The sequence below is a fragment of the Tupaia chinensis genome, unplaced genomic scaffold (genome assembly GCF_000334495.1).
Source record: "Tupaia chinensis unplaced genomic scaffold, TupChi_1.0 Scaffold000031_1, whole genome shotgun sequence".
NCBI classification, from domain to species: domain Eukaryota; kingdom Metazoa; phylum Chordata; class Mammalia; order Scandentia; family Tupaiidae; genus Tupaia; species Tupaia belangeri.
Genome location: NW_006159461.1, coordinates 1681751 through 1706004, shown reverse-complemented (window position 1 = coordinate 1706004; position 24254 = coordinate 1681751). Strand labels below are relative to the sequence as shown.

At 43.0% G+C, this 24254-nt stretch overlaps 1 protein-coding gene across 6 annotated transcripts in view; it reads right to left on the bottom strand.

Annotated features, from left to right (window-relative positions):
• PCMTD1 (protein-L-isoaspartate (D-aspartate) O-methyltransferase domain containing 1) overlaps nt 1-24254 on the bottom strand; it is a 57329-nt gene that overhangs the window by 7121 nt on the left and 25954 nt on the right. For 5 of the 6 annotated variants that reach the window (XM_006140352.3, XM_006140353.3, XM_027771342.1 and 2 more), the window contains 3 exons: nt 19766-19868; nt 5888-6059; nt 3880-4003 (listed from right to left, as the gene is read on the bottom strand). In XM_006140352.3, the coding sequence (XP_006140414.1) occupies nt 3880-4003; nt 5888-6059; nt 19766-19868 (399 nt within the window). Of the gene's footprint in view, nt 1-3879; nt 4004-5887; nt 6060-12829; nt 13021-19765; nt 19869-24254 lie in introns of all 6 variants that reach the window. The other variant, XM_006140354.3, reaches the window with a different exon arrangement.

The window sequence follows — 24254 nt, the reverse complement described above, 5'->3', positions numbered from 1 at the left end:
TATATATATATATATGTGTGTGTGTGTGTGTGTGTGTGTGTATATAACTTTTAGATTTAATCACAGTAAGTTATGAGGCCAAGAGGTGGAGTGGTCCTTTTGGCACTGGGCTCCTTCATGGGTGACCAGTTTGCGTCCCAGACCTGGCAGCTCGCTTCCTCACGCTTACTCGCTCTCTGGTGAGTACACATGTTCTATACCAACTTTAAAAATATTCATGAATAAAAATGTTTAAAATCAGTTATGAATTGGAGAAAAAAATTACAACTCCATTTTATTATGCTGTTTAAAATGAGCAACTTTATTGCCACAAGACACATTTGGTGAAGGAATGCCCTGTGTATTATTTACAGAGTTTCTGTATACTAGTGTCCTCTCGTATCTTAACTCCTTATAGTTAACAGAATAATGGCCTGTGAACAAAAAGCTATTTTAGTTATTTTAACAGAATGGAGACTTAGTCTTATTATCCATTTGTCCTATTAAATTTTGACAAATACCAATTTTCCAAACTTTTTTCATTCTACGATTGTTACTCTATAAAACTTTATTTATTTTTGAGAGATTTTTGCTATAGGCCATATGCACTTGCAGGAGACACAGAGACAGAGAAAGAGAAAGTGAGAAACTACCCCCTAGGGGGATGGCCACATCACAATCCTTTCTCCTTTATTCTCCTCTTGGGGTCTTGGGCACGCACGCCTGATGTGAGTTTCAAGCTGCCCAATCTGGGACTCAAACTGTGGTCAATCATGTGGGAATCTAGTACCTTAACCACTACACCACCTGCGGCCCCCAAAGTTTTTATTATTTAGAAATTCGTCATTTTTGACGTGTTCTTATGAAGTGCTACTGTTAATGAACTAATAAGTACACACAGAGAGCTGTCCCTAGAGTGAACCCCCTACCTGGCACCGGCTTTGCCCACTGCCCTCCTGGGCTAGTCCTATTTCATCAAGACCCCCATCCTCTTCACATCCCCAACCAGAGTGTTCCGCTGAAAATTTAGACATAGTTCACCTGAAACTATTTCAGACGTAGGACCTTTTTTCCCCTTACTTAGATGATTTTACCCTATTCCACTGAAATTACCCCATTCTGCATTTATGGTTATGACATGCACCCAACCAACAACGGCCTTCAAACGAGGGACGATGTAACTGCTTGTCAGCAGGACACTGGTGGTTAGCTCTCTGCTGAAGCCAAGCCACAGCAGAATTGTTTCCACTTTTTAATTGTTTTCCATCCAGTTAGGATAAACAAAGTTTCATAAATAAACTGTAATTCTAATATTTGGAAAAGCAGGAGGGAGTTTCACTTTGTTATTACTGTGGCTTTTAGCAAGGCATTTAAGTAGATATCAGTAAGCACAGCATCGTATACGCCACTGTAACAGAGAGAGCAGGCAGCACAGTACGGGCTACTGGAAAGCGGACCGCGTGCAAACCATCGTACCACGCACATGGGAACAAGTGATGGTGGCTTGATTCTGGTGTAAACAGAAGTCGCACTGTCCTGTGTCCCAGAGCTCAGGCAGCACATACCTGCTCTTAAACTGGCAGGAAGTTTAAATGCAACACTACAGCAAAGTAACTTCACATTTCTAACAGAAGGAGTCTCTGGAGAATCCTTTGTTTTCTATCATTCATATTTCTATTTTAATTTTCCCATTTTGCATGGATTTTCTGTATATGTCAATGCTGACTCAAATCCTTTTGTATTATTAAACAGAGTACACATTACTATGGCATATATGAAACAAACGGTACCATTTTCTGCGTTATGAAAGGCCCAACGTTCCTTAGAACTGAGCGCTCCAAGTCTCCTGAAGGGGCTCCCACCACAGAAGACTGCACTGATAGCAGTCCCCTTGGGCAAGAGAGGAGGCCTTTGAGCCAGCGACAACCCAGAGAGCGACACGCGACAAAGCCCATGGCCTTGCTGCCTCACCCCACTCCCTCCTGCCCGGGGAAGAAGACAGAGCTCCCCTCCCATCCGAGCGTGTGAGAAGCAGGCCCCACGTGGCTCCCCGGCTCCCGTCCCAGTGTGTGAGAAGCAGGCCCCAAGTGGCCCCCCAGCTCCCGTCAGAGCATGTGAGAAGCAGGCCCCACCTGGCTCCACCGCTGCCACCTCCCCGGGACTCCTGCCTGCCCCAGGACTCCCGCTCACGGCGGGCTGCACTCACCCCACACTTGTGCAGGCAGTGCCAAGCTTGTGGGCGGGTGGGGCTAGGTGAGCACCTACTTCCCCTCTGCCTTGCCTGGTAACAAAGCTGAGTTTTCAGTCGCCAAAACCTGATCCCCAAGGCTATCTCTTCACTGGTAAGAACTTGAGCAGGAAAAGCAAGTGTAACTTACTGACCTTCTCAAACCCTAACACCACTTTTAGCAGCTACTCCATGCCAGACACCACGTCAAGCACATAGCTCAAAAGGAGGTACAAAGAACATGACAATAAAATTAAATTCCTCTATAAAGCCAGATTCCTAGGAAACAAACTCAGTACAAAAAGCAAGCTAAATCGGGAACCAGCAGTTAGCGTAATGGCTATGTTGCTGGACTCCCACACAGTCGACCGCAGTTCGCGTCCCGGACCCGGTGGCTTAAAACTCCCGCCGGGCACGTGTGTGTGCGTGCCCAAGATCCCAAGAGGAGAATGGAGGAGAAGGGATTGCGGCGTGACCATCCCCCCGGGGGGTGATTTCTCACTTTCTGTCTCTATGTCTCTGTCTGTCTGGCGAGCGCACGTGCCCTATAGTGAAAACCTCTCCAAACAAACAAAACAAAAAAAAGCAAGCTAAATCAAGAGGTTCATTTTTGGTAAAGAATTGTACTTAATAAAGCCATGATAGGCACTAAACCAACGAATGCCAGTCTCCCCTCTTCTTTCTCAAGGTCTCGTCAGCCCCACGAGCTGGTCACTCCATCTTCCCTGACACTGTCCTTTCTTGGCTTGTTATGTCTTGTGCACTCAAGTCCCTGCCCCCAGTCCCAGCTCCTCCTTCCGAATCCCTCTTCCTCTGCTCAGTCTCCATGCTGGGTGGGCCTCGGGCCCAACCCTATCATCACTCCCTTCACTCCTCTCAACTGGTCTAACAGCATCGGTGCCAAGCATATGTGGAGGGTTCTCAATTTCTACACCCCCCCGTAGTCCACACCCACTGAAGACCTGACCACTGCATGCTAACAGGCAACTCGGACACGGTCGAAGACAACATTGGGTTTTCTACATGGTGCCCCCCATCCTTCCAAGAGACCACGTGGTACCCTCGCTCAACTGGCCACTTCAGAGAAGCCTATTCCTCTTTTTCCTCTGGCCACTCTCCTATATTTGCTATTTTTCTGCCTTCACACAACTTTATCCACATCACAAACTGTCATGGGAGTAAGAAAGCCTTGTAACTGGCCCGTCTCCCCTGTCTTCCCATAACCCAGCCCCAGAGCACAGTCAAGGCGCCTCCCCATCCTGGACATCCTTCCTGGTCTGGGAAGCACCAAGCACTCTGTACTCCCTGCCCTTCTGAACGGAGATGCTGCCACCACATTTGACACGGCAGCTTCTTCTACGACTTTCACCTCCTAATTCAGATGCTGCCTTGGCACAAAGGCCTGAAACATGCCGTCCCCACGACCACTTGATTCTATCACCTCACACTCCGTAACAGTGTGTGTGCTCTGGCCTGCCCTCCTTTCCAGGACTCCATGAAGGCACCCAACAGCGTCTGGTACAAGGTAAAGGATTTTTTAAATGCTGAATAATCCATTGAGTATCTTACTGCATATTTTCTTAATTCTTCATAATTACATGGCCTAGCAGACCCCAAGCACACAAGGTGAACGCCATTAGTCACTGTTCAATTGGGAAGTAGAGACTACTTACGGAGCCCCACGGAGTCCGGTTTGCCATTATCGTTCTTGCTTGGCTGAACGAGAGGTGCAAACGAAACAGCAAGAATATTTTTACTTTCCCAAGTGTTCTGTCCAGTTCTCATAATCTGTGTTAACTATTTAGAGGGGGAAAAAAGAAAGAGAACAACTTAATCCTGGCAATGTGATTTTCTTACTGTCAATATGTTTGTATGTAACTAAATTACTTAGATTTAGTCACTATGAAGTAATACAGAAATAATCAAAAATATTTTTTCTTTAACATAGCTATTTCAATGCACATGGGATACCCAACTCTGGCCAGGTGAGTTCACGTTAGAGCTGAGGTCTGAGAGCTTCCAGGTGTGAACCCAATCCGTAGCTGTCACTGCCTGCCACAGCACACCCAAGATAGGCTCAACCCTTCGGTGAAGGCCTTTCATTAATAAACCACACACGGTTACTATTCGAAGTTGACTCCAGACTCTTCCATAATGACAATGAAATACAGATTCTAATTTTAACCTCTACTTGATATTTCACAATCAACACAGTTACAAAGACACCAGGAGTTTTACTAAAGCTATTACTAGTCCTGGGGGGTGGGAAGTATTGGCTTAGTATCTGGCCTGTTTAAAGTGAGCCACTATTTTCCACTTCTGTTATAAAAAGCAGCTCATTCTTGTATCTGATATTTGTATAGTAGTATAGAATGTTTAACAAAATACTGATGAGGAATATTTTAAACACCTGGAAACATATTATTGAAAGAAGAAAGTAGATTAAATGGGAGTATAAACCTTGGAAACATTCGAGTAACATTGTTCTGGAACATTCTTTAACAAATATTTTTATATTCTGCCTTTATAACTAACAATTTGCTACAGAGCACAGGGCATGGTAGTGACAGAATCCACTGAGCTGCAAGTGACATGTGATGTTAAGGGACCCAAGACATAACAGAAATGCCACCACTGGGGCCAGTAGATGGCGTAATGTTTATGTTACTGCACTCCCATGTAGTCGACCATGGTTTGGGTCCTGGACCCAGAAGCTTAAAAAACTCATGCAAGGGATGTGTGTGCGTGCATGCCCACAATTTTGAGAGGAGAACGGAGGAGGGACTGTGGCACGGCCAACCTCCCTGGGGATGATTTCTTGCTTTCTGTTTCTCTGGCAAGCGCATGCATCCTACAGCAAAAAAAAAAAAAAATCGCTCAAAAAAGAAAAGAAAGAAAAAAAAAAGAAAAAAAAAAAAAAATCGCTCAAAAAAGAAAAGAAAGAAAAAAAAAAGAAAAAAAAAAAAAAATCGCTCAAAAAAGAAAAGAAAGAAAGAAATGCTACCACTGCCATGCTGGGTCCCAGTCACCGCAGATAACCCACCTCTGCTGCACAAACAGCTGGTTCAAACAGCTCAGACTTAGGTCAACGTGTGTATAAAAGATCATACTTCTCTGAAATGCATCTTTATACATTTTCTACATAATGTATTTGCTTTTGAAACGTCCACCCATTTGCTGAATAAATTAATATTTCACACATTTATTACAACTAATCAACCAAGGCAAGAGAAAACTATTTAATAGCATTCATAAATAGCTGAAGAGTATTTTCAATGAGCCTATATAGTTTTGAATAAAGATTTAACCATTCACTTGTTTTATTAATGAAGTTAAGCAGTTAAAACCACGCCACAAGTAAGCTCAAAGAACTGAAGACTGCAGGAAACTGGGCAGCCAGTGGAGACCATGACACTCAGCTCAACTTCCTCCTGGTACGGACAGCCAAGAGGGCAGCTGCAGGCGGCCGCACAGGGAGTGGCCAAGTGCAGGCAACAGCACGCCCCACCTCTATTCCCGGTAGAGCAGTTCCCCACATCTGCTTTGTTTACATAATTGAGAGCATTTCAAGTTTTACCTACACAACAGATAAAATGACAGCACCCTTCGCACTGAGGAACATTCCCGAGCCTACCCTGCTGTGTTAGACAGCCGCACCCTAAGCAGAAGCCGGGCAGTTACCTGGTCCTCTATGGGCATGACTAAGATGCCCCCAACTTTTAACAGTATTTTCATGTAGTTCTCATGGTCTTTCTGGACTCCGGCTCCACAGTAAATTCGATCATACTGATGACTGTCAGAGGCTATCTGGAGGCAATTACCAACCACAAATGCAGGTTCACAGAACTCAAATCTGCATGGAAAAACAAATGCATTTTAACTCACGGAAATAAAACATTAGGTGTAAAAACTACTATAATCCAGCCCTCTGAATCAGTGAAGTCACCAAAATAATAGAGTAAAATATGATTGTGACATTTGCTTCAAATATTACATTTCTGACACTGAGCACCCATAAATGTATTGTTTTTCTATCACGGATATATGGTTCCTGTTTTAAAAACATTATTTTTGGTCAAACTAAAGTCTCACTAAGGCTTAAAAAATGAATATAATGAAAAGCCTATCACCACACAAGTTTGTGACTGCCCCCAAATGATTTATGTTGATGAGAGCATGAAGCCAACCAGTGTGATGAGCTGCTTTCCACCGTCCTTCCAGAACAGGCGAGGCCCAAGCGAGAAGGGCTCTGCGGCACTGTCTCAGTCTGGCTCTTTGCTGAGGGCAACAGTGGCAGAGTGTTGTCAAGAGAAGACACCCAGGGTCAGCAGGTGGCGTGGTGGTTAAGGCACTGGACTCCCACACAGTTGACTGTGGTTTGAGTCCTGGACATGGCGGCTTGTAAATCACACCAGGCCCATGTACACACATGGCCAAAATCCAGGGGGAGAGTGGAGAAGGGACCGTGGCATGGCCACTCCCCCGTAGGGTGTTTCTAACCTTCCCTGATTTCTCTCTCTGTCGCTCTCCAGGACCACACGAGCTCTATGACAGACCTTAAAAATAATAATAGTAAGATGCCAGTGTTCTGACCATGTACCTGTGAAACCACTACGACTGGGGAGTGCTTCCTAGCAGAGCTAGGCTGAGGATCACCACGAGACTGGGCGGGGAGCAAAACGAATGCTGTTCTTTCCGACTGCAGCTTTGGTCCCTCTGAGACCCAGATTCAGAACATTCAGAACAAGGCCGTTTCCCCAGGCGGCTCCTGGGCTGCTTGTTCCCGGTGACAGTGTGGGTTCACGGTTCATGGGTACAGGCTTTCACTAACTGTCCTACCTATTCAGACTCCTACTGTATTTAGTAAGTTCAGATCAACAAAACTGAAAACAAACCCTCGTGGTAACATATCATGAAAACTCTAATGTGCTAATAAGACATGTAATCTTTTTTCAATAATTAATATCCTTTCGCTTTTAAGTTGATTAGTTAATAGGACCACACAGCAAAATCTGGCTATTGTTTGGGGATAAAATAATTTACATGAAAAGCTTTGGCATACAGTGGAAAATGACACTGATTTGAGTCACACTCATTTTCACTTCATAAAGCATGTCCTCTGCTCCTCTGGTGATTAATAATAGACTTAGTGCATGGTAGGTTTCCATTACAACTCACTAAAACACAGGCTACCAACATATTTCGAGAGGAATTCACTAGAATTATGCCCTGTCCTTACGGTAGTCCGTGCGTCTTTTACCGGAACGGCCACCTGCCTGCTCAGATTTCTTGGGTCTCTCTTCCATTATTCTGCTTCCTACTGCAGGGTCGAGTCCGGGCTCCAAGGAGTGCCAGGCGGGGAACTTACTGCTCTGCCAGCAAGCTACCCTGCAGGCTTTCCTGGCTCTGCCCGGTCTGCACAATCTTCACTGCTATGACTCATTCACTCGTTCTACCTCCTTGCAGGAACCATTCTAACCTGTTTTGAAACCCTGGTATCTGTGTATGGGATGTTCTTTTGACTGAAATAACCTTCCATCTCCTCCTTCTCTTACTAAATGCCTGCTAATCCTTCAACATATGTTTGAATACCAGCTCTGCAATGAAATCGCACTCAACTCTCTAAAAGAGTCTCATTCTTTCTATCTGCATAGCACACACAGACGTGTAAACCTAACCTAGGTTAGGGACCAGAGTTGAGTTACTTTATACTGAAGACTATGACACACTCTCTGATTGTTTAAAATATTGCCAAAATGTAATTTCTTGGCTTTTAAGTAATTAGGTTCTAGAGATCACATGCTGCAACCAGTTTATCAAATTCATAGTAAGCAGTCTTCAAAAAGAAAAAAAAAAAAACCTATTTTCAATAAAGTCTACCTAAAGAGCTTCATTCCTACAAAAGACTATATTAAATGCTCTAATTTTTATAGTAATTTGCACCAATCTAATTTTCAGGATGAATGCAAGCAAAAACTTTAAATAATCAAACAATTTTGAATTATTAAACCTCTTTTATCATCAAGTCTGTTAAATCAACTCAAAATATGCTTACAGTTCTAAAAGCTTCCTATTAGTTAAGAATAAGTGGTACCTTACAGAGCTAGTACCACAGAAAATACCATCACAGAAAAACAGCTTGCAGTCAAAACCATTTCTCAGACTAGGTATTTTACACATTCTTATCACAGCAAACGGAGTGAGAATCTGGTGCCTGGCTAACACCTGAACCAACTCCCTCCCACCAGCAACTGCACAGTCCTTCAGCAGGCAGTGCTGACTTGGCTGTGCCTAATGCCTGGGGATGTGACGGTAAACACTCAAGCCTGCACTAGCCAAGGGACAAGGTCACACCACCCATTACCTGAGCTGTGACTTACACCTCTGATAAATGCTTTACAGAAAAGAACCTGAATTCCCAAGACTGAGGATGAAAGGAAACTGACAAGCCTGGTGATCAGAGAGAAGTTCCCTACAAAATGACAAGCTGCAATGTGAGAGGGGTCAGGACACAGAGTCACACTGTCCAATGCAGCCACTAGCCACATGAGGATATTGATCAAGCTCTGAAATGTAGCTAGTACAGGTCCAGCAGGTGGTGTGGGGGTTGAAGCAGGTGATGTAGGGGTTGAAGCGCTAGACTCCCACATAGTTGACTGCAGGTCAAGGCCTGAACCTGGGGTCTTGCTCACTCACTCTACTGCTCTCTCTCTTTCTCTGTTTCTTTCTGGTGAGCACATGTGCCCTACAGCAAATTAAAAAATAATAATAATAAATAAAATTAAATAATTCTTTGAAAAAAAATGTTGTTAGCTCAATTGTGCCATAAATATAAAATTCACATGGGTTTTCAACAACTTAGTATAAAAAAAAGATGTGAAATATCTTAATAACTCTTTAAAAAATACATCTTTTAGTGGTATCAGCAGGTAGTATGGTAGTTAAGGTGCTGGACTCCCACATGGCCATCCGTGGTTCGAATCCCAGGCCTGGAGGGCTGCTCGCTTGCTCTCTCTCTCTCCCTCCCTCCCTCTCTCTCTCTCTCTCCCTCTCTCTCAATGAATTAAATAATAATAAATAAAATTAAATACATCTTTTCATTTCAACAGAAAAAAGAAAATACTAAATTACCCTTCTAATTCTTACAAGTATGCAGGTGCTAATTAACACAATCTTTCTTTTGAAACATTGATCTGGTTTTCCTGCTATATCTCTGCATATTTCCTTGAATTCAATGGTACCTCCTTCTCCTATTATGGTCCTCAAAATACAACTGTTAAATAAGTTAACCATAAAAGAAATAAAATATATTTTATTGTAACTTTACCACATACCAACTTTAACAAGTTCCTGAATTTGGCAAGTTAAATACGCTAAACACAAAAGTCCCAGGGCTAAAAGAGACATGCGCATGGCAGGAAATCAGTCCAAAAGCAAGCATACACCCATGGCACTTTCTACAGTCACATGGTGGCTCACGTTTTACTAAACTGGTTACTATACTGGAATAACTGTAACGTCATGTTATGGAATATGGGTTTTTCCCCACCAAATATGCAAAAAAAAAAAGAGAAAAAAACAGTTAAAGCAATCTTTACTTTTAATGAGTAAGTGAGCTGTCCTATACCTAAAGACAATTTTTGGGTTGCTCTGAAGATCACAAGTAAGCCACCCTTATTATTATGATAATGAACTCAGTATTTCCCATCTGATGGAGCTCAGAAGAAGTACCATGGGGTCTCCAAAAAGCTCATGGGAAATGTGTATTATGGAAAAACTATGCGTGGATTTCAAACATTTTTGCAGCAAAATGAATTAGTACAATAATTCCATTTTTCCACCAACCTTTTAAAGTCCCCTCATATATCTATCTGAGGAGTACTACAAAGGACCACTGCAGAGAAAAATTATGTCTACACTGATAAACAATTTCTACTACTCCAAGTGAACTATATACTTCTAACAAATGCACCAAGGGCCTTTACAACTTATACTTAATTAAACTTTTCCTTTACCTGAATATTCAAATTTCCTTTACGGGCACACTCAAATATAAAAGTTTACTTAAATTTAAGAGAGTATTCCAAAAGGATGACTATTTTTCAAAATGAAAACAGTAAAAAAAAATTGAAGGACATAAAAGTAAAGTTAGGAGGAAAGGTATAACTTTAAATATCAGCACTAAAATACAGCAGAGAATTCATAAGACAAACACGAAACGGTGACACTGTCAGCTCAGTAGTTTTAAGAAAAATGACCACTAGAGACAGTGTCCCATCTGGGGATTATTTATACTAGTAAATATCGCTTAACTTTTTTCAAACATATTGCATGAAGCCTTCACATTATTTTTTTTTTTTTGGGGGGGGGGTGATTTTTTGTTGGGGGGGGGGTGATATAGGGCACTTGTGCTCGCCAGAAAGACAGAGACAGAGAGAAAGCGAGAAATCACCCCTCAGGGTGATGGCCACACCACAATCCCTTCTCCATTTTCCTCTTGGGATCTTGGGCCCACACGCACATACATCTGGCATGAGTTTAAGCCACCGAGTCCAGGAATCAAACCATGGTCGACTACATGGGAGTCCAGCAACATAGCCATTCCACCAACTGCTGGTCCCCACAATTAGCTTTTAAAACTCTTAAATCATACTTTCTTATGCTACTCTTAAAAATCTACAAGAAAGGAATGGAAGACAACTGTAGACACCAGAGATTGTGTGAGAAGAGTGTGGTAAAGGACAGAGGGTCAGAAATAGGGATTAAAAAAGAAAATATATATATATATATGAAACTAGAAATGGAAAATTTTTGATGATAACATGAATGATTAAGCCACTATGCAATATATTCTGAATGGGAAATCACATTTTGTATGCTGTGATGACGCTTAGGGAATCAATGTAAATTAATTAAGCTTTAAAAAAACGTTTCAGGGAAAAAACTCTAAAACTGAAAAAAATAAATCTGCATGTAAATTATCAATTGACTTTCCTAACAACGTACTTATAAGAAGCTTTAGTATTTCTGACTAGGCACACAATTGAGAATCCTAAGATATTTTGTATTCTTTTTTTTGAGAGGTTTTTTCGCTATAGGGTGTGTGCGCTCGCCAGACAGACAGAGAGAGACATAGAGACAGAAAACGAGAAATCACCCCCCTGGGGGGATGGTCACGCCGCAATCCCTTCTCCTCCATTCTCCTCTCGGGATCTTGGGCACACACGCACACGTGCCCGGCGTGAGTTTTAAGCCACCGGGTCCAAGACGCGAACCGCGGTCGACTACGTGGGAGTCCAGCGACATAGCCATTACGCTAACTGCTGGTTCCCAGATATTTTGTATTCTAAGACTATCTTTATAATAGCATCTCATGTACATGCATACAGACCAATCTGGGTAAAATGACCAAAATTCCACGGCTGATACTATTTTTTTCCCAAAGCGACCATGACTAAGCTTTCCCAGGTACAAGATTATGGATATGTGCACTACATGTATGAGTAACCGAGTCAAGACACAGACAATGACTGTTACTGAACAGATCAAAGTACAACTCCTATTGCTTCTTCTAGACTAGAGAAGAAGATAAAGCATTTTCCTTCCGTAGGCACTGCCTGTTCTGAAACCAATCTACAGGGGCCAAGTACATACTTTAACCCCATATATCATTTCTGTGTCATCTGGAACCCTGTAGCAATGAACTACCCGGATGTTCTCAGTTTATTCCAAGACAGTGCTACATTACTTGTAATTTAAACAGGTTGAGAACAGTGAAGAGAACACCGAAAACACACCTTTTCGTATTAAGCACATACTAAATGAAACCTGAAAGGACAAAAAAGTCTACCAAAATGACACTTCATATATGGTTATAATTACTTGCAACCCAAGTGTTCATGTGTTTCTGTCCCTAGATTTTATATTTAAGAGTTCCTTAATTTTTTTAATCTGGAATCACAGATGGCACGGTGGTTATGTGGCTGGACTCCCACATGGCCAACTGCAGTCTGAGTCCTGGACTCAGTGGCTTGTAACTCATGCTGCGGGCATGAGCGCCCAAGATCCCAGGAGGGAATGGAGGAGAGGGGATTGTGGCATGGCCATCCCCAAAGGGATGAGTTTTCCCTTTCCCTTTCACTGTGTGTGTGTGTGTGTGTGTGTGTGTGTGTGTGTGTGTTCCCGCCCAGCAAGCACACAGCCCCAAGGCAAAAAAACCCTTTAAAAAGAAAAAAAGTTTTAATCTGTAAATAGAATGTAAAGTAGCAGTAATTTTTATTCTTTGAAGAGCATTTCCAAAACAAAACTTTTCAGATACAGATAACTCACACTTCTAAATTATACTACCAAAATTTTAAGTTATCTGTATATAAAAAATAAATTTAACAGTCCTGAAATGAATATAAAAGCCACATATTCAGTTTAGGCTTACAATCATCTATTGATTTAAACCAAAAAAAATCCAATGATCATTTTTTAGAAACTCTTACACGAGGGAAAATATTTTATATATACTCTCAAGAAAATATGCTAAAAATCATTTACAGGAAAATGTAGAGCACATCGAAATCTTAGTTTAGAAAAAGAACCCTTGCCCAAAACGCCAGGAGTCTACTCACTTACCTTAGCGGTGGATTTCTTTACAGGTGCACGCTGGAATAGCTTCCTCTTGAGATGGACAGGTGACTCCGTTCACAGCAGGGACCTTGCCAACGTGCCCACATAATTCTTTGATAAGCTGCTAGGAGATCAGGGTGACCTAGCCTTGCCCTGTAGCTTCCCTCTTAGACGGATAGTCTAGGTCTAGGAGCTGACTGAGAGTAGAAAAAACAACATTCCCCTTCAATACACTGTTGATGTGGGGCTGCCCATCTGCACACCTCGTCATCACGAGCCACGGGACGCTGTCACTGCAATTTTAGACAATCATTCCAGCGGAATACAGGAATCTCAAGGACATGGAAAAGAGTCCTACCTGTTCTCACACCTTATCCAAAACAACCTGCCAAAGGAGTCACAAAAACTTCTTTTTCTTAACACATTTTATCAAGATACACATTTGGAATTTTAAGAGCTACAAGTATTTTGGTTACACTAAGACAAAACTATGGACCTCCCCGCTGGGAAGAAAACCACGAGAAATGTTGAACTCTGGGTTTCCGAATACCCTGATAACACCCCAAGACTCTTAGGATCAATAATGAAATCATTGAATAAAAATTTTTAAGAGACTTTACCTTTTCAAGTGTTTTCCCTTCCACCGCATCGAACTCACCTCAGAATAATTCAAGCACTGTTCAATGCAAAGTGTTCAGAGTAAATTCAGTCATTTTCCACTGAGTAAAGCACTAGAGAAATCCACAGGACCAAAACCAACCTCTCAGTATTTTATAGGACATGTGACTGGTTAGTCTTATAAACATGACCCTCCATATAATTCATCAGTAATATTCTCCCCTAAGACACGTGTGAGGAGCCACCCCGCTCTCCCCCTGCCATTGCCAGCACACGTGCTGACGGACAGCGCTGAGGACTGCTCTCCAGGGCTCCGGGGCCCTAACATGTGAATGTCTGTCACAAGTAAAATGTGCTTACCACCTGTGACGACTGCTATAAACAACTTCCGAACAAAATGCTCACACATCTAAGAGACATTTTGAAATAAGGAGTATATAGTGAGCTGTACATAAAAACACTCCAAGTATGCCGTAATTCTCTTAAAGGTGATGCAGAACTACTTCAATGACTACGGAAGCATTTAATTTTCAGCTGAAAATCACATGTGAGAAATGAACTAAAAGACAGCCATAAAGCAATGAAATCTTCTAAAGTACAAAAAACTCTTCTAACTCTACATTTAAAACTTGCACCACGGCTGGCACCATAGTCTCATGGCTAAGGGAGTCAGATCCCACGTGGCTGACCACAGTTCAAATCCCAGCACACACAGACTTTGACAACTGAAAAAAAGAGAATGTACACCTCAACTAAATTTGAAGAATGCACTGTCATTCCCACCCATCCCGGCCCCCAGTAAAAATCTGTGCCATACCTAAGTCTCATAATATTAATTTGAAGGAAATAAATGAGGAGAATAAAAGTGCTACTATTTCAGCCTTTATTCCAGGGCTAAGTTGCTAGCTTACAATTCACTGGCAGAAATTTACTACTAGAAAGAACTATTAGAATAAATAATAAAAAAATTTAAAGGTTTTTCCCTTATGGCACATGTACTCTCCAGGGAGAGAGAGAAACAGAGACAGTGAGAGGGAAAGTGAGAAATCACCTCTTGGGGGAGTGGCCACAATGCAGTCACTTCTCCATTCCCTTCTTGGGATTTTGGGCACACACACGAAAATTACACATGTGCCCAGTGTAATTTTCCAGCCACTGGGTCCAGGACTCAAACCGTGGTCAGTCATGTGAGTGTCCAGCAAAGAAACCACTACACCATCTACTGGCCCAGAACACATCAATGTTTACATCACCAGAGCCAAACCAGAACTACCAAAATTAAAAAGACGCTCACTGCCTCGAAGTCTAACCCTCAGTTTCCCCATCTGGGAAATGTGAACGGCAGTACTTCCTCACAACTGAGGAGAAAGCGCCTCACGATAACCAAGGAGCAGACAGAGCGTACCAGGTGCCCATCTGTCATGTCATGACTGCTTTCATTGCTCCTTCCTAGTATGACTCATTTATATGACCAGCTGTGTTCCATTCATATGGAACGAGAACCCCGGGAGTTCTAACTACACCGCACTCCTCGCCTGACAACACCGGGGTACTGAACTCCCCAGGTCACAGCTACAGTTAGGCTGGAGGGGAGGGCATGGAAGAGCCAAGAGGAAGTGGTCTCCAGAAGCAGGCATTCCAAGGAGCCGAATCAACCACATGTATATATACGTACTAAATACACACACTAGCTAAAAAGTATGTCATTCTAATTACCAACTCCTGTGCCAAGTATTTCCAGGGTATTCAGGCTCCTTGGACCGACTCACCCTGCCAGGTAAATATAGCTGGAGAGGTTCTTTCACTTACTGTACACACACTGATTCATTAATTTCACCTTTCCCAACCTCTTCCTTCTGTCACAAAAGGTCTTTAACACCTAGGCAAGTCCAGGGCCAGCAGGTGTGTTGGAGAGCCACACGCTGTGAGGAGAACAGGGAAACTGCGGACAGCAACAAGCACTTCCCCAAGCTCAGTGCTGGCGGGACATCCTGGACCCACTTCCATGGCGACCACGGCAGCTGCGGCAACACAAAGGCAGAATCCAGCGGCCACAGAGACCACTTAGTGCAGTGGCCACAGAGACCACTTAGTGCAGCGAGGTGTGATGATTTGCTCCCTGGCCCTTTGCTGGAAAAGTCTGCCACCTTTTTCTTGAAATCAGATGAGTGTTGTGAGAACTTCAGTAAATCTGGGAATACCACAGGTACCAAGGGGATGAATTACATGTAAGACTCCCCATTCCCCCCATCTCCAAGTACAGCAAATTCAGACCAGTCCCCCGGATGACTGTGCTTGCTAATACAGCATTAGACCAAAGTTTAGAAGTACATACATTGGAGCAAGGATACCTTTTTTCCTAAAAAGCACTCCTTTCAAGGTGCAGGAACCAAGCTTTACGTACACAGAAAAGCACACACTTGCATTTTAAAAAACTGTTGTAAATCTCACATTAAATATTCTAACGTTGATTAGTTCATGGGCAAGTGGGGGCTCACTATACTCTCCAACAGGATGCATGGAAGGAAACTGAGGGGCCAGCAGATGGCGTCGCTGGATGACCACAGTTAAAGTCCTGGACCTGGGAGCTTCAAAGTGACGCCAGGCCCCGTGCATGCACACATGCCCACGATCCCGGGAAAACAGAGGAGAAGGGACTGAGGTGGAGCCATCTCCGTTTGGCGTGGTTATTTCTCACTTTACCTCTCATCGTCTCTGTCTCTCTGTCTCTCTCCCCCTCCCCTCAATGAGCGCACATACCCTAACACAAAAACGTCTTAAAAAAAGGAAACTTTTAAAATTAAGTTCGAATCACAAGTCACATGACAAAACTTTTGAAGGGATTTTAAAAAGATCCAGGCTAGCCTCGGGACGATGCCGGAGTGCTGTGCATGGGACCTGGACCCGACAGGCCAACCACAGCTCACATCCGGGTCCACTCCGGGAGTGTGTGCTTGTGTGCGTGCAGGGCATGTGTGTGTGCAGGCATGCCAAAAATCCTGACGGGGAGGAGAAGTGCAGGAAAAGGGATTATGACGTGACAACGCTCCACTCCTATCTCTGGCGAACTCACCCATACTATGGCCATTTACAAAATAACAGGAAAAGAGGCACAAACACAAAGAATAAGCAAGACTGAAACAGTATTGAGCTTTAGTTATTTATCTTTCCAGGCTATAATCAAAGATAATCTGGTATTAAAGAATCCATAAAAAGAACAATTTTTATTTTATATTTTGTTAATTGAAGTAGATATTTCAATTACCTATATATAATTAAATATATTGAAACTGTTCAGAAATGGAATTTTTCAAATCTCTGTGCCAGTGAGTCTTTTTTTTTTTTTTTTTTAAATTACTAAGGGGATGTGTGTGCATCAGAAGGAGAAAGAACTTCGAATGGGAACCGGTCACACTGCAAGTCCTTCCGCTCCGTTTCTCCTCTTGGGATTTGAGGCATGTATACACACAAGCCTGGCATGTTTTTCAAGCCACAGAGTCTGGGATTCGAACCATGTAGTTGGCCGTGCGGGTGGGATCCAACCACCGTAACCAGTACACCATCGGCTGGCTCACTCCACAAGTTTAAACAATTGTTTTTAAAACTTAAAATAAGAAAAAATATGATCCACAAATGTGATGGAAAACTGTAAAGACATCATCAGAACCTAAGGAAGGAAAATATGGGGTCTTTATAATTTGTCACCAAAACCAAATCACATAACAGGAACAAAAAGGGGCCCGCCGACGACCCGTCACCTCTGCTCCTCTCCCAGCCATGCGCCACCTGCTGCCTCTCCTCGCGGCCGACAAGCTACTCTTTCACTGGGAACACGTACCAGAAGCACTCCACACACTACTCCAAGAGACTGGGCCAGTATTTCCAGAATGGTCTGCTTCAGAGTATTTATGTAGAAATCCGTTTCAAAACAAGTTGTAACACTTCGGAAACGGTATCATAAAGTCTGATTACTACAATTAAAATAAGACTATTAAGATCATAGAAAACATTTAGATCAGTCCTATCGCTGTTATTTTATGACTTTTTATCAACAACATAACTACACAATATGCTGACAACAGATAAGAAATACAAGCCAAGGAAATTTCACTTTTTTTTTTTTTGGAGGGGTTTTTGCTATTGGGTGTGTGTGTTTGCCAGAAGGCAGAGCAAGACAGAAAGCGAGAAATCACCCCCCAGGGGGAATGGCCATGTCGCAATCCCTTCTCCTCCATTCTTCTCTTGGGATCTCAGGCACGCACGCACTCACACCCAGTGTGAGTTTAAGCCACCGGGTCTGGGACTCAAACCGTGGTCAACTACATGGGAGTCCAGCGACATAGCCATTATGCCAACTGCTGTCCCAGAAATTTCACCATTTTACAATTAAAAAAAATTTTAGAAAATTTTTAAAAATCAAAACACATATTTGGCCTTCAAATTTGTCTACATTGTGGCTTAATATTCCTATTAGATCAACACAGAAATGCTTTAGACAATGAACATTTTCTTGTTTCCCAGGACTGTACTCACTGTCAGCAATAAACGTGAGCCCAGAGACCCCTGTGTAGAGTTGCTCTCAGTAATACACGGTTTTCCTTAAGTCTGTTCTGCCCAATTATTGACAACAAATTGAACCGTCTTCATGTGCCACAGATGAAAGCTATTAATAGCTAATACACAGCATATCTTACAGTAAACCTCAAACATCTGCTTTTACAACTACTTACATTTTCTAAGTAAACAGAATGTATTAGAAAAGCCCTTATAAGTTTTAACACCAAAACGCACAGTAATTTGATGAATCTGACACAACTCTACAGGCCCACTAACTACGTAAGATATTCACGTCCACACCTTAGGCCCTTGCCATGCTACCAGCCATGAGACAGAGAAATGATAAAGACACAAAAGGGTGCTTAAGCCAAATCTCAATTTCTTATCAAACAAGCTAAAAAGTTTTATTTTCATCAACATGTTTTTTTCTTAGAATATGAACCAAGACAAGTAAGCACTTGGAAAATGATTCAAAATGTGAATTAAATGTTAACTGTGCATAAAGACAAGCATAGATAAGATGAATAACAGTGGTCAGCAAACTGATGCAGAAAAATAGCAGAGGCTCCTCAAATCCATCGAGTTCGTAATTATGGGGGGGGAGAGCTACTGTGCATTCCCAACTCCCCCACACCTGCCTGCCTGCGGGCCTCGATAACCTGTCCCCACTCAGACCTGGGCAGACGGGGCCTCGCTTCCCTGCTACACGCACTGCCGACGTCACCGCGGCACGAGTCTCCTGTTCTCCAACCGACCGCCACTCGCCGGATGACACAAGCCAGCAAAGGCAAAGTGGGATGAGACGAAGATGCAAGGCAGAGGGGTCGGAGAGGCAGCGAAGAGGAGGGGAAGGGCTGGAGCTCTTCTCAGGTTCCTGGCCCCTCTGCTGGCGCGGCCCCGTCAGTGCTCTCTAGAGGAAAGCCCATTCTCACCCTGACCTGTGGCCAGCCACAGGAGCCGAGGGCCACTCCCACCCAACCAGGCTGGAACGCTGACCACTTGCTCTAGAGCGTTGTTACACAAAGGGACTATATTCTAAGTTTGCGCTTTCTCTGTGAAAACCAAGAGGTGGGAAGCCCTCCAAATTTCATGTAATGTAGTGTTCGTGTATTTCAGCCTAGCAGCCTCCTCCGTATTGCCAGTGCAGCCTCAGGTCACACACGAGGAGACTTGCTGCTAGCCCCAAGGGCGAAGCCTGTGCACTTCTTCCTCTAAAGGCAAGTACACTGTGCATTCGAACCAGCCGTTCAAAGACCCTCACATTTCCTCAAGTGCAATTAAATGGGAAATGTCACCATGAAATACAGCAAGACAGTTCTACAATAACTTCCTATGGCTATATTATAGCTTAGCAAATGGCTTTAAGGAGAGTCCTTTGTAGGTTGACAAATACCACCTCTGAGTGAGGGACAAAGAGAACAGAACTAACAAATTACTAACCGGAACTACCAAATTACTGTCCAGAAAAACACTGTAATAGCAGGTATCTTTGTATCTCCAGAAGATTCTTGTATGATGTTTAATGAATGAAGCATTATTAATAAAATGAAATTAGCATACTTACTAAAGATTGTTACAATTTTCCATAAAATCACATAAGATAAAAATTATGGCATCATTTTCCTAATTTTCCCTCTTAATTTATAGTGCACTGATTTTCGCTACATTCAGTAGAGCTATTCGAGACCAATGACAGTGTTCAAGACCGGACACGTCACACATGCTATTAAGTGCTTTTGAGCCAAAACCACAGATATGAATACTTACTTGTCAAAGCTATCACTATTTTTGATGAAGCTCTCCAGTTTTTCCTTGGCATATTCCACCACATCTGAATGAAGTTCAATCCCATGATTTATTCCAAAAGGACCTGTAATTGTAGCAGCATTTTTACAAAAAGCATTAATAGTATGCCCTTACAGAGCTCTTAACTTCTACAGGAGCATTTAGAGAGCCTGCAATACGCAAATACCTGCTGGCCACAGATTTAAAAGTTGAATGAAAATCTATTTACATTGGTTTAATGTAAGAAAGAAAAACAAAAATATTTTTATGTGAGTTTTCTATAAAAATACATTGTACATAAGGTTGAAATGTCCCCCAGGGGAGTAGTTTATCTGGCAGGACACTACCAAAACAAAAAAACAAAAAAAAAATTTGTGCTGAGTTGACAACTTCTTTACCAATGTTTTCACATCATTTGCTAAAAACTGGGTACTCTAAAATGCCTGAAACCACGGACTACCATGAATATTACACAGAAGCATCCCACTCCCAGTCAGGAAGTGCTAGATTCCTGGGAGGCGGAGACCACGTTCTGTGAGCCCGTGTCCAGCCAGGGGTGGCCACCAGGCACTGGCTGCTGGGCTGGCTTGACTCTCTGCGTACTTCCCACTTCTCACTTACTGCTTCTTTTCACGCATGACCCATGAGCGTGGGCATGACCTCCCAGGGAAAGGGGAACACAGGAGAGCTTTCCCGGTCCCTGGGGGAGATCCTGGGACCAGCTCTCCGAGACCAAGACTGTCTCCTGAAGCTGCTCCTGCTCCACCACCCATGGGGAAGGACAAACCACGTTTAGTCATGAGTTTCTTTCCAACCTCGGAAGCTGAGCCATGTTTTTCACTTCGCATTTTTGTTCTGAGATTGGTCTGCTAGAAAAAAGCGTATGTGCATGCCCTATAAGCTTAACTTACCTAATGCTAACTGGCTGTGCCCCTGCTGAAGGTCACTGAAAATACAGCGCAGGCCTGGCCCTCAGGGGGCAGTGGTAATGCAAATGCCCTGCTAGAGTGGAAGCCATTATTGCCAGTTGTGGGTGTGGATTCTGAGTCGGCCTTGAAACACACAGGGGCACATGTGGGCACCCACGATCCTGGGGAGCTGGAGGGCAGGATCACAGCGTGATGGGACCCTGTCAGGCTGCTCCTCTGGAGTCTGTCTCCCTGGTGTGCACATGCACACATTCCCCATCACAACACACAGTGCACATCAGGGTTGTCTCTACTGACCTCCAAGGACTTTAATGACAAAAAGATCAGTCATGATTTTTCATGCAGGAGTGTGTTCAAAGGGTACATGAAAAAAATATAAAGATAGGAAGATAAAATAAACATACACTGATCCCTCAGGTAGAATGACTTCCCTGCAATGTTTTTATATCTTTTACATCAACTGTTCTGACTGCTGCACTTCAATGTCTCCTCCCTCGCTTCGAGACGCTGACCCTCACCTGCGAACCGGGCTGTCTGAGCGACCCTCACACAGACCCCCTGAGCTCCACCCCTCTTCCTTTCTGCCTACTGGCTAACAGCATGGCAGCTTTCAGAAACAGTTTACAGTATGGGGAAATCTCCTAACGCTTTTCATGGTACTTGTTTTTCATTACCACCTTGACAGAGATGCTACAAATGAAGACACAGACCGCTCATTAACAGCCAAAGGGCTTGTTTCACACAGTCTACCGATAAACCACGCAGGAGATGCATCACGCATTCGTAGTTAATCCACACACCGTTTTATGACGTTTTTAAATGGACGGAATATTTGACTTTAAAATAACAAGGAGGCATTTCTTTCATTATCACTATTTAATCATCTGAATAGTAACTACCATATCAAAATAATTTCAAATCCAGTAATCAAAGGCAGAATTTAGATAGTAACGTCACCAATACCTCATTTATTGAGAAGGTGATATACAACTAGAACACCTCAAGTGCTTAATAAAAATGTTGTATAATGCTGATTATTACAACTGACGTTTGACATCTGTATAAACAGGACAAAAGAAAGACACGGGAAACTGGAAAAGAATAAACAAAACACACATACACGCAGAGCTGCTTCTGAGGTTGGGGAGGGGAGGAGGCATTTTCAGCTCTGCACACTTCTGCGGCGCTTTTTAACCACAGGTATGTATCACTTTTCGGTCAAAAACAACGGACTAGTGAAGAGATATAAAACATAATGAAGGCATCAGTGTTCAAATATCTAATAAAAAGGTAAAAGCTGTTGATTCAGAAAAATTAAACGTTATCTGAAGGACAGGCTGGCGGGAGCACAGATCTGATTTTGTGCTCAGCAGATGCCAACGTTACTCTGCACTCGCCCATGTGAAAATTCTTCTGTGAAGAGTAAGGGCCCAAGTTTTATAACACCGGTTTAAAATGCTAACAGTTGGTCACTACTCTTGAGCAGCTAAATAGCAAAGAGACTATAGATACACAGAAGTCAAAGTTTATAAAAGCAAACACTTATAAGAAATACCTAGGTATCCTATATTAGACATGATTTTTAAGGCTGGCAAAAAAGTCCCACTCGCTGAGAGAAATAAAGAGATCTAGTAAAATTCCCCAATAATAAACACTACCGACCGTTTTTCCTCTGCAGTCACTGGACCCGGTCTCACTCATTTACCACCCACCAGTCAGCACTCAAAGCGCTACCGTCAGCTCTTAGGTGTCCGTGTCTGTGCGATACTGTATTTCTCTGCCTACCTGTGTCGCCCTGTGTGGTGTCCAGCACCCTCACAGCCAGGGGGTGACGGGGACCGGCCTGCCTAAGGCAAGCCCAGGCATGTGCCTTTAGCATTGGCCCGAGGCTCAGCTCATTGACAGAACACAGCCCAAGCAACAAGCACTTCCTGGTAGGGAACTAGAGGGGCCTGCGGAGAAAGTGACTCCAGCTCCACCACTCCAGCCGCGGGCTCTGGACGGTGGGGTGAGGCCAGCCGTCTTGCTTTCTGGTCCTGGTTCCGCCTCTTCACTGCCCTGTGATCTGAGACTCGCCAGTCAGTGCTGGAGGCCCATCCTCACTACGTAAAGGGCCCCCGGGAAATCCCTTAGAGGATGGAGAAATGCCCTACACACACGTTCTGTTTTGGACTCGCTCTGCTCCCGCTGATAAAGCAGCATTGAGCTCTAACTGCAAGTAAAAGCATTTGCGCTGAAACAACTGCTCACCACAAGGTGGAGTACGTCAGTCAGTTATTTGGTCTCTACGAAACTAAGATGAGAACTAAAAAAATGTGTAAGAGTACCTTCCAATAAATGGTGATGATAATTTATTACTAATTTTAGTTTTACAAAATGAGGCACCTTCGAGAAGATGTGTAACTATAGAAGCACTCAAGGACAGAAACAGGTATAAAGCCGACATGAATAGGCTCCACTTTCCTTCTTTTCATGAAGATACTGCAGTATAACGTAGAGACAGAAAATACCCCCGAGTTAGATAAAGGGGAGAAGAGGAATCGGCAAAATTAGAAGGAATCAACAAGAGACTAAGTAATCATTAACTACACAAGTAGCTAAGGGAGTCTGCTCTGCTGTGCTGCCCTTGTTAAAATACACTTACTCTCTCATGGTTTCTCCTATTCTATTAGATCACATTGAAAAAAAAGCATATTAAAGACCGATACTGTTGAACTTTTACTGAGCTCTGCCATGTTAGCTTGGCCATTCTAAAGCTAGTAAGATTTGTTCTCTTCTCACTACGTTCAGGTTTACAAAAGGCCGCATGAAACAGGTCCTGGAATTTACCAGAAGCTGCTGCTATCCCTCAGGCTCCTCTCAGTCAATGAATATAAAAATGCCTTCTCCTATTACAAATTAAACCTTAGGAAAAAAGTTTACTTAAGATTTGAAAGTGTAAGTTTAAACAGTGACAGAGCATGAACCCAAGGCCTAAACTAAACTACGTATCCAAAATGTCAAGAACACACGTCACAATCAGTTCATTTACATACTTTCAAATGGCTAATATTCGATTCTAAGTGGTCTCTCCAGAGCAACTTATGGCTATACTTCATGTGTAAACTAACACGTTACGGTAGAGATTAAGTTCCTACAAAAGCAAATTCAATAAACTGAGGGGAAAAAAATGTGTTCACTTAAAAAATAGAGAATAGCTTTGAAAGCTAATTTAAACCTTCCATTGAAAGCTAATGAAATGATTTAAGTCTTGATCTGAATTCTTTTTTTCTTTTTTTTTTTGGAGAGGTTTTTGCTATAGGGCGTGTGTACTCGCCAGACAGACAGACAGAGACAGAGAGAGAGAAAGTAAGAAATCGGGCACGCACGCACACACACCTGGCATGAGTTTAGCCTACCGGGTCCAGGACACGAACCGTGGTCGACTACATGGGAGTCCAGCGACATAGCCATTACACTAACTGCTGGTCCCGATCTGAATTCTTTTGAATGCAATCATTTTCCCTGGACGTTATCTGCATCGGCTCTTTCGATCTACGTCA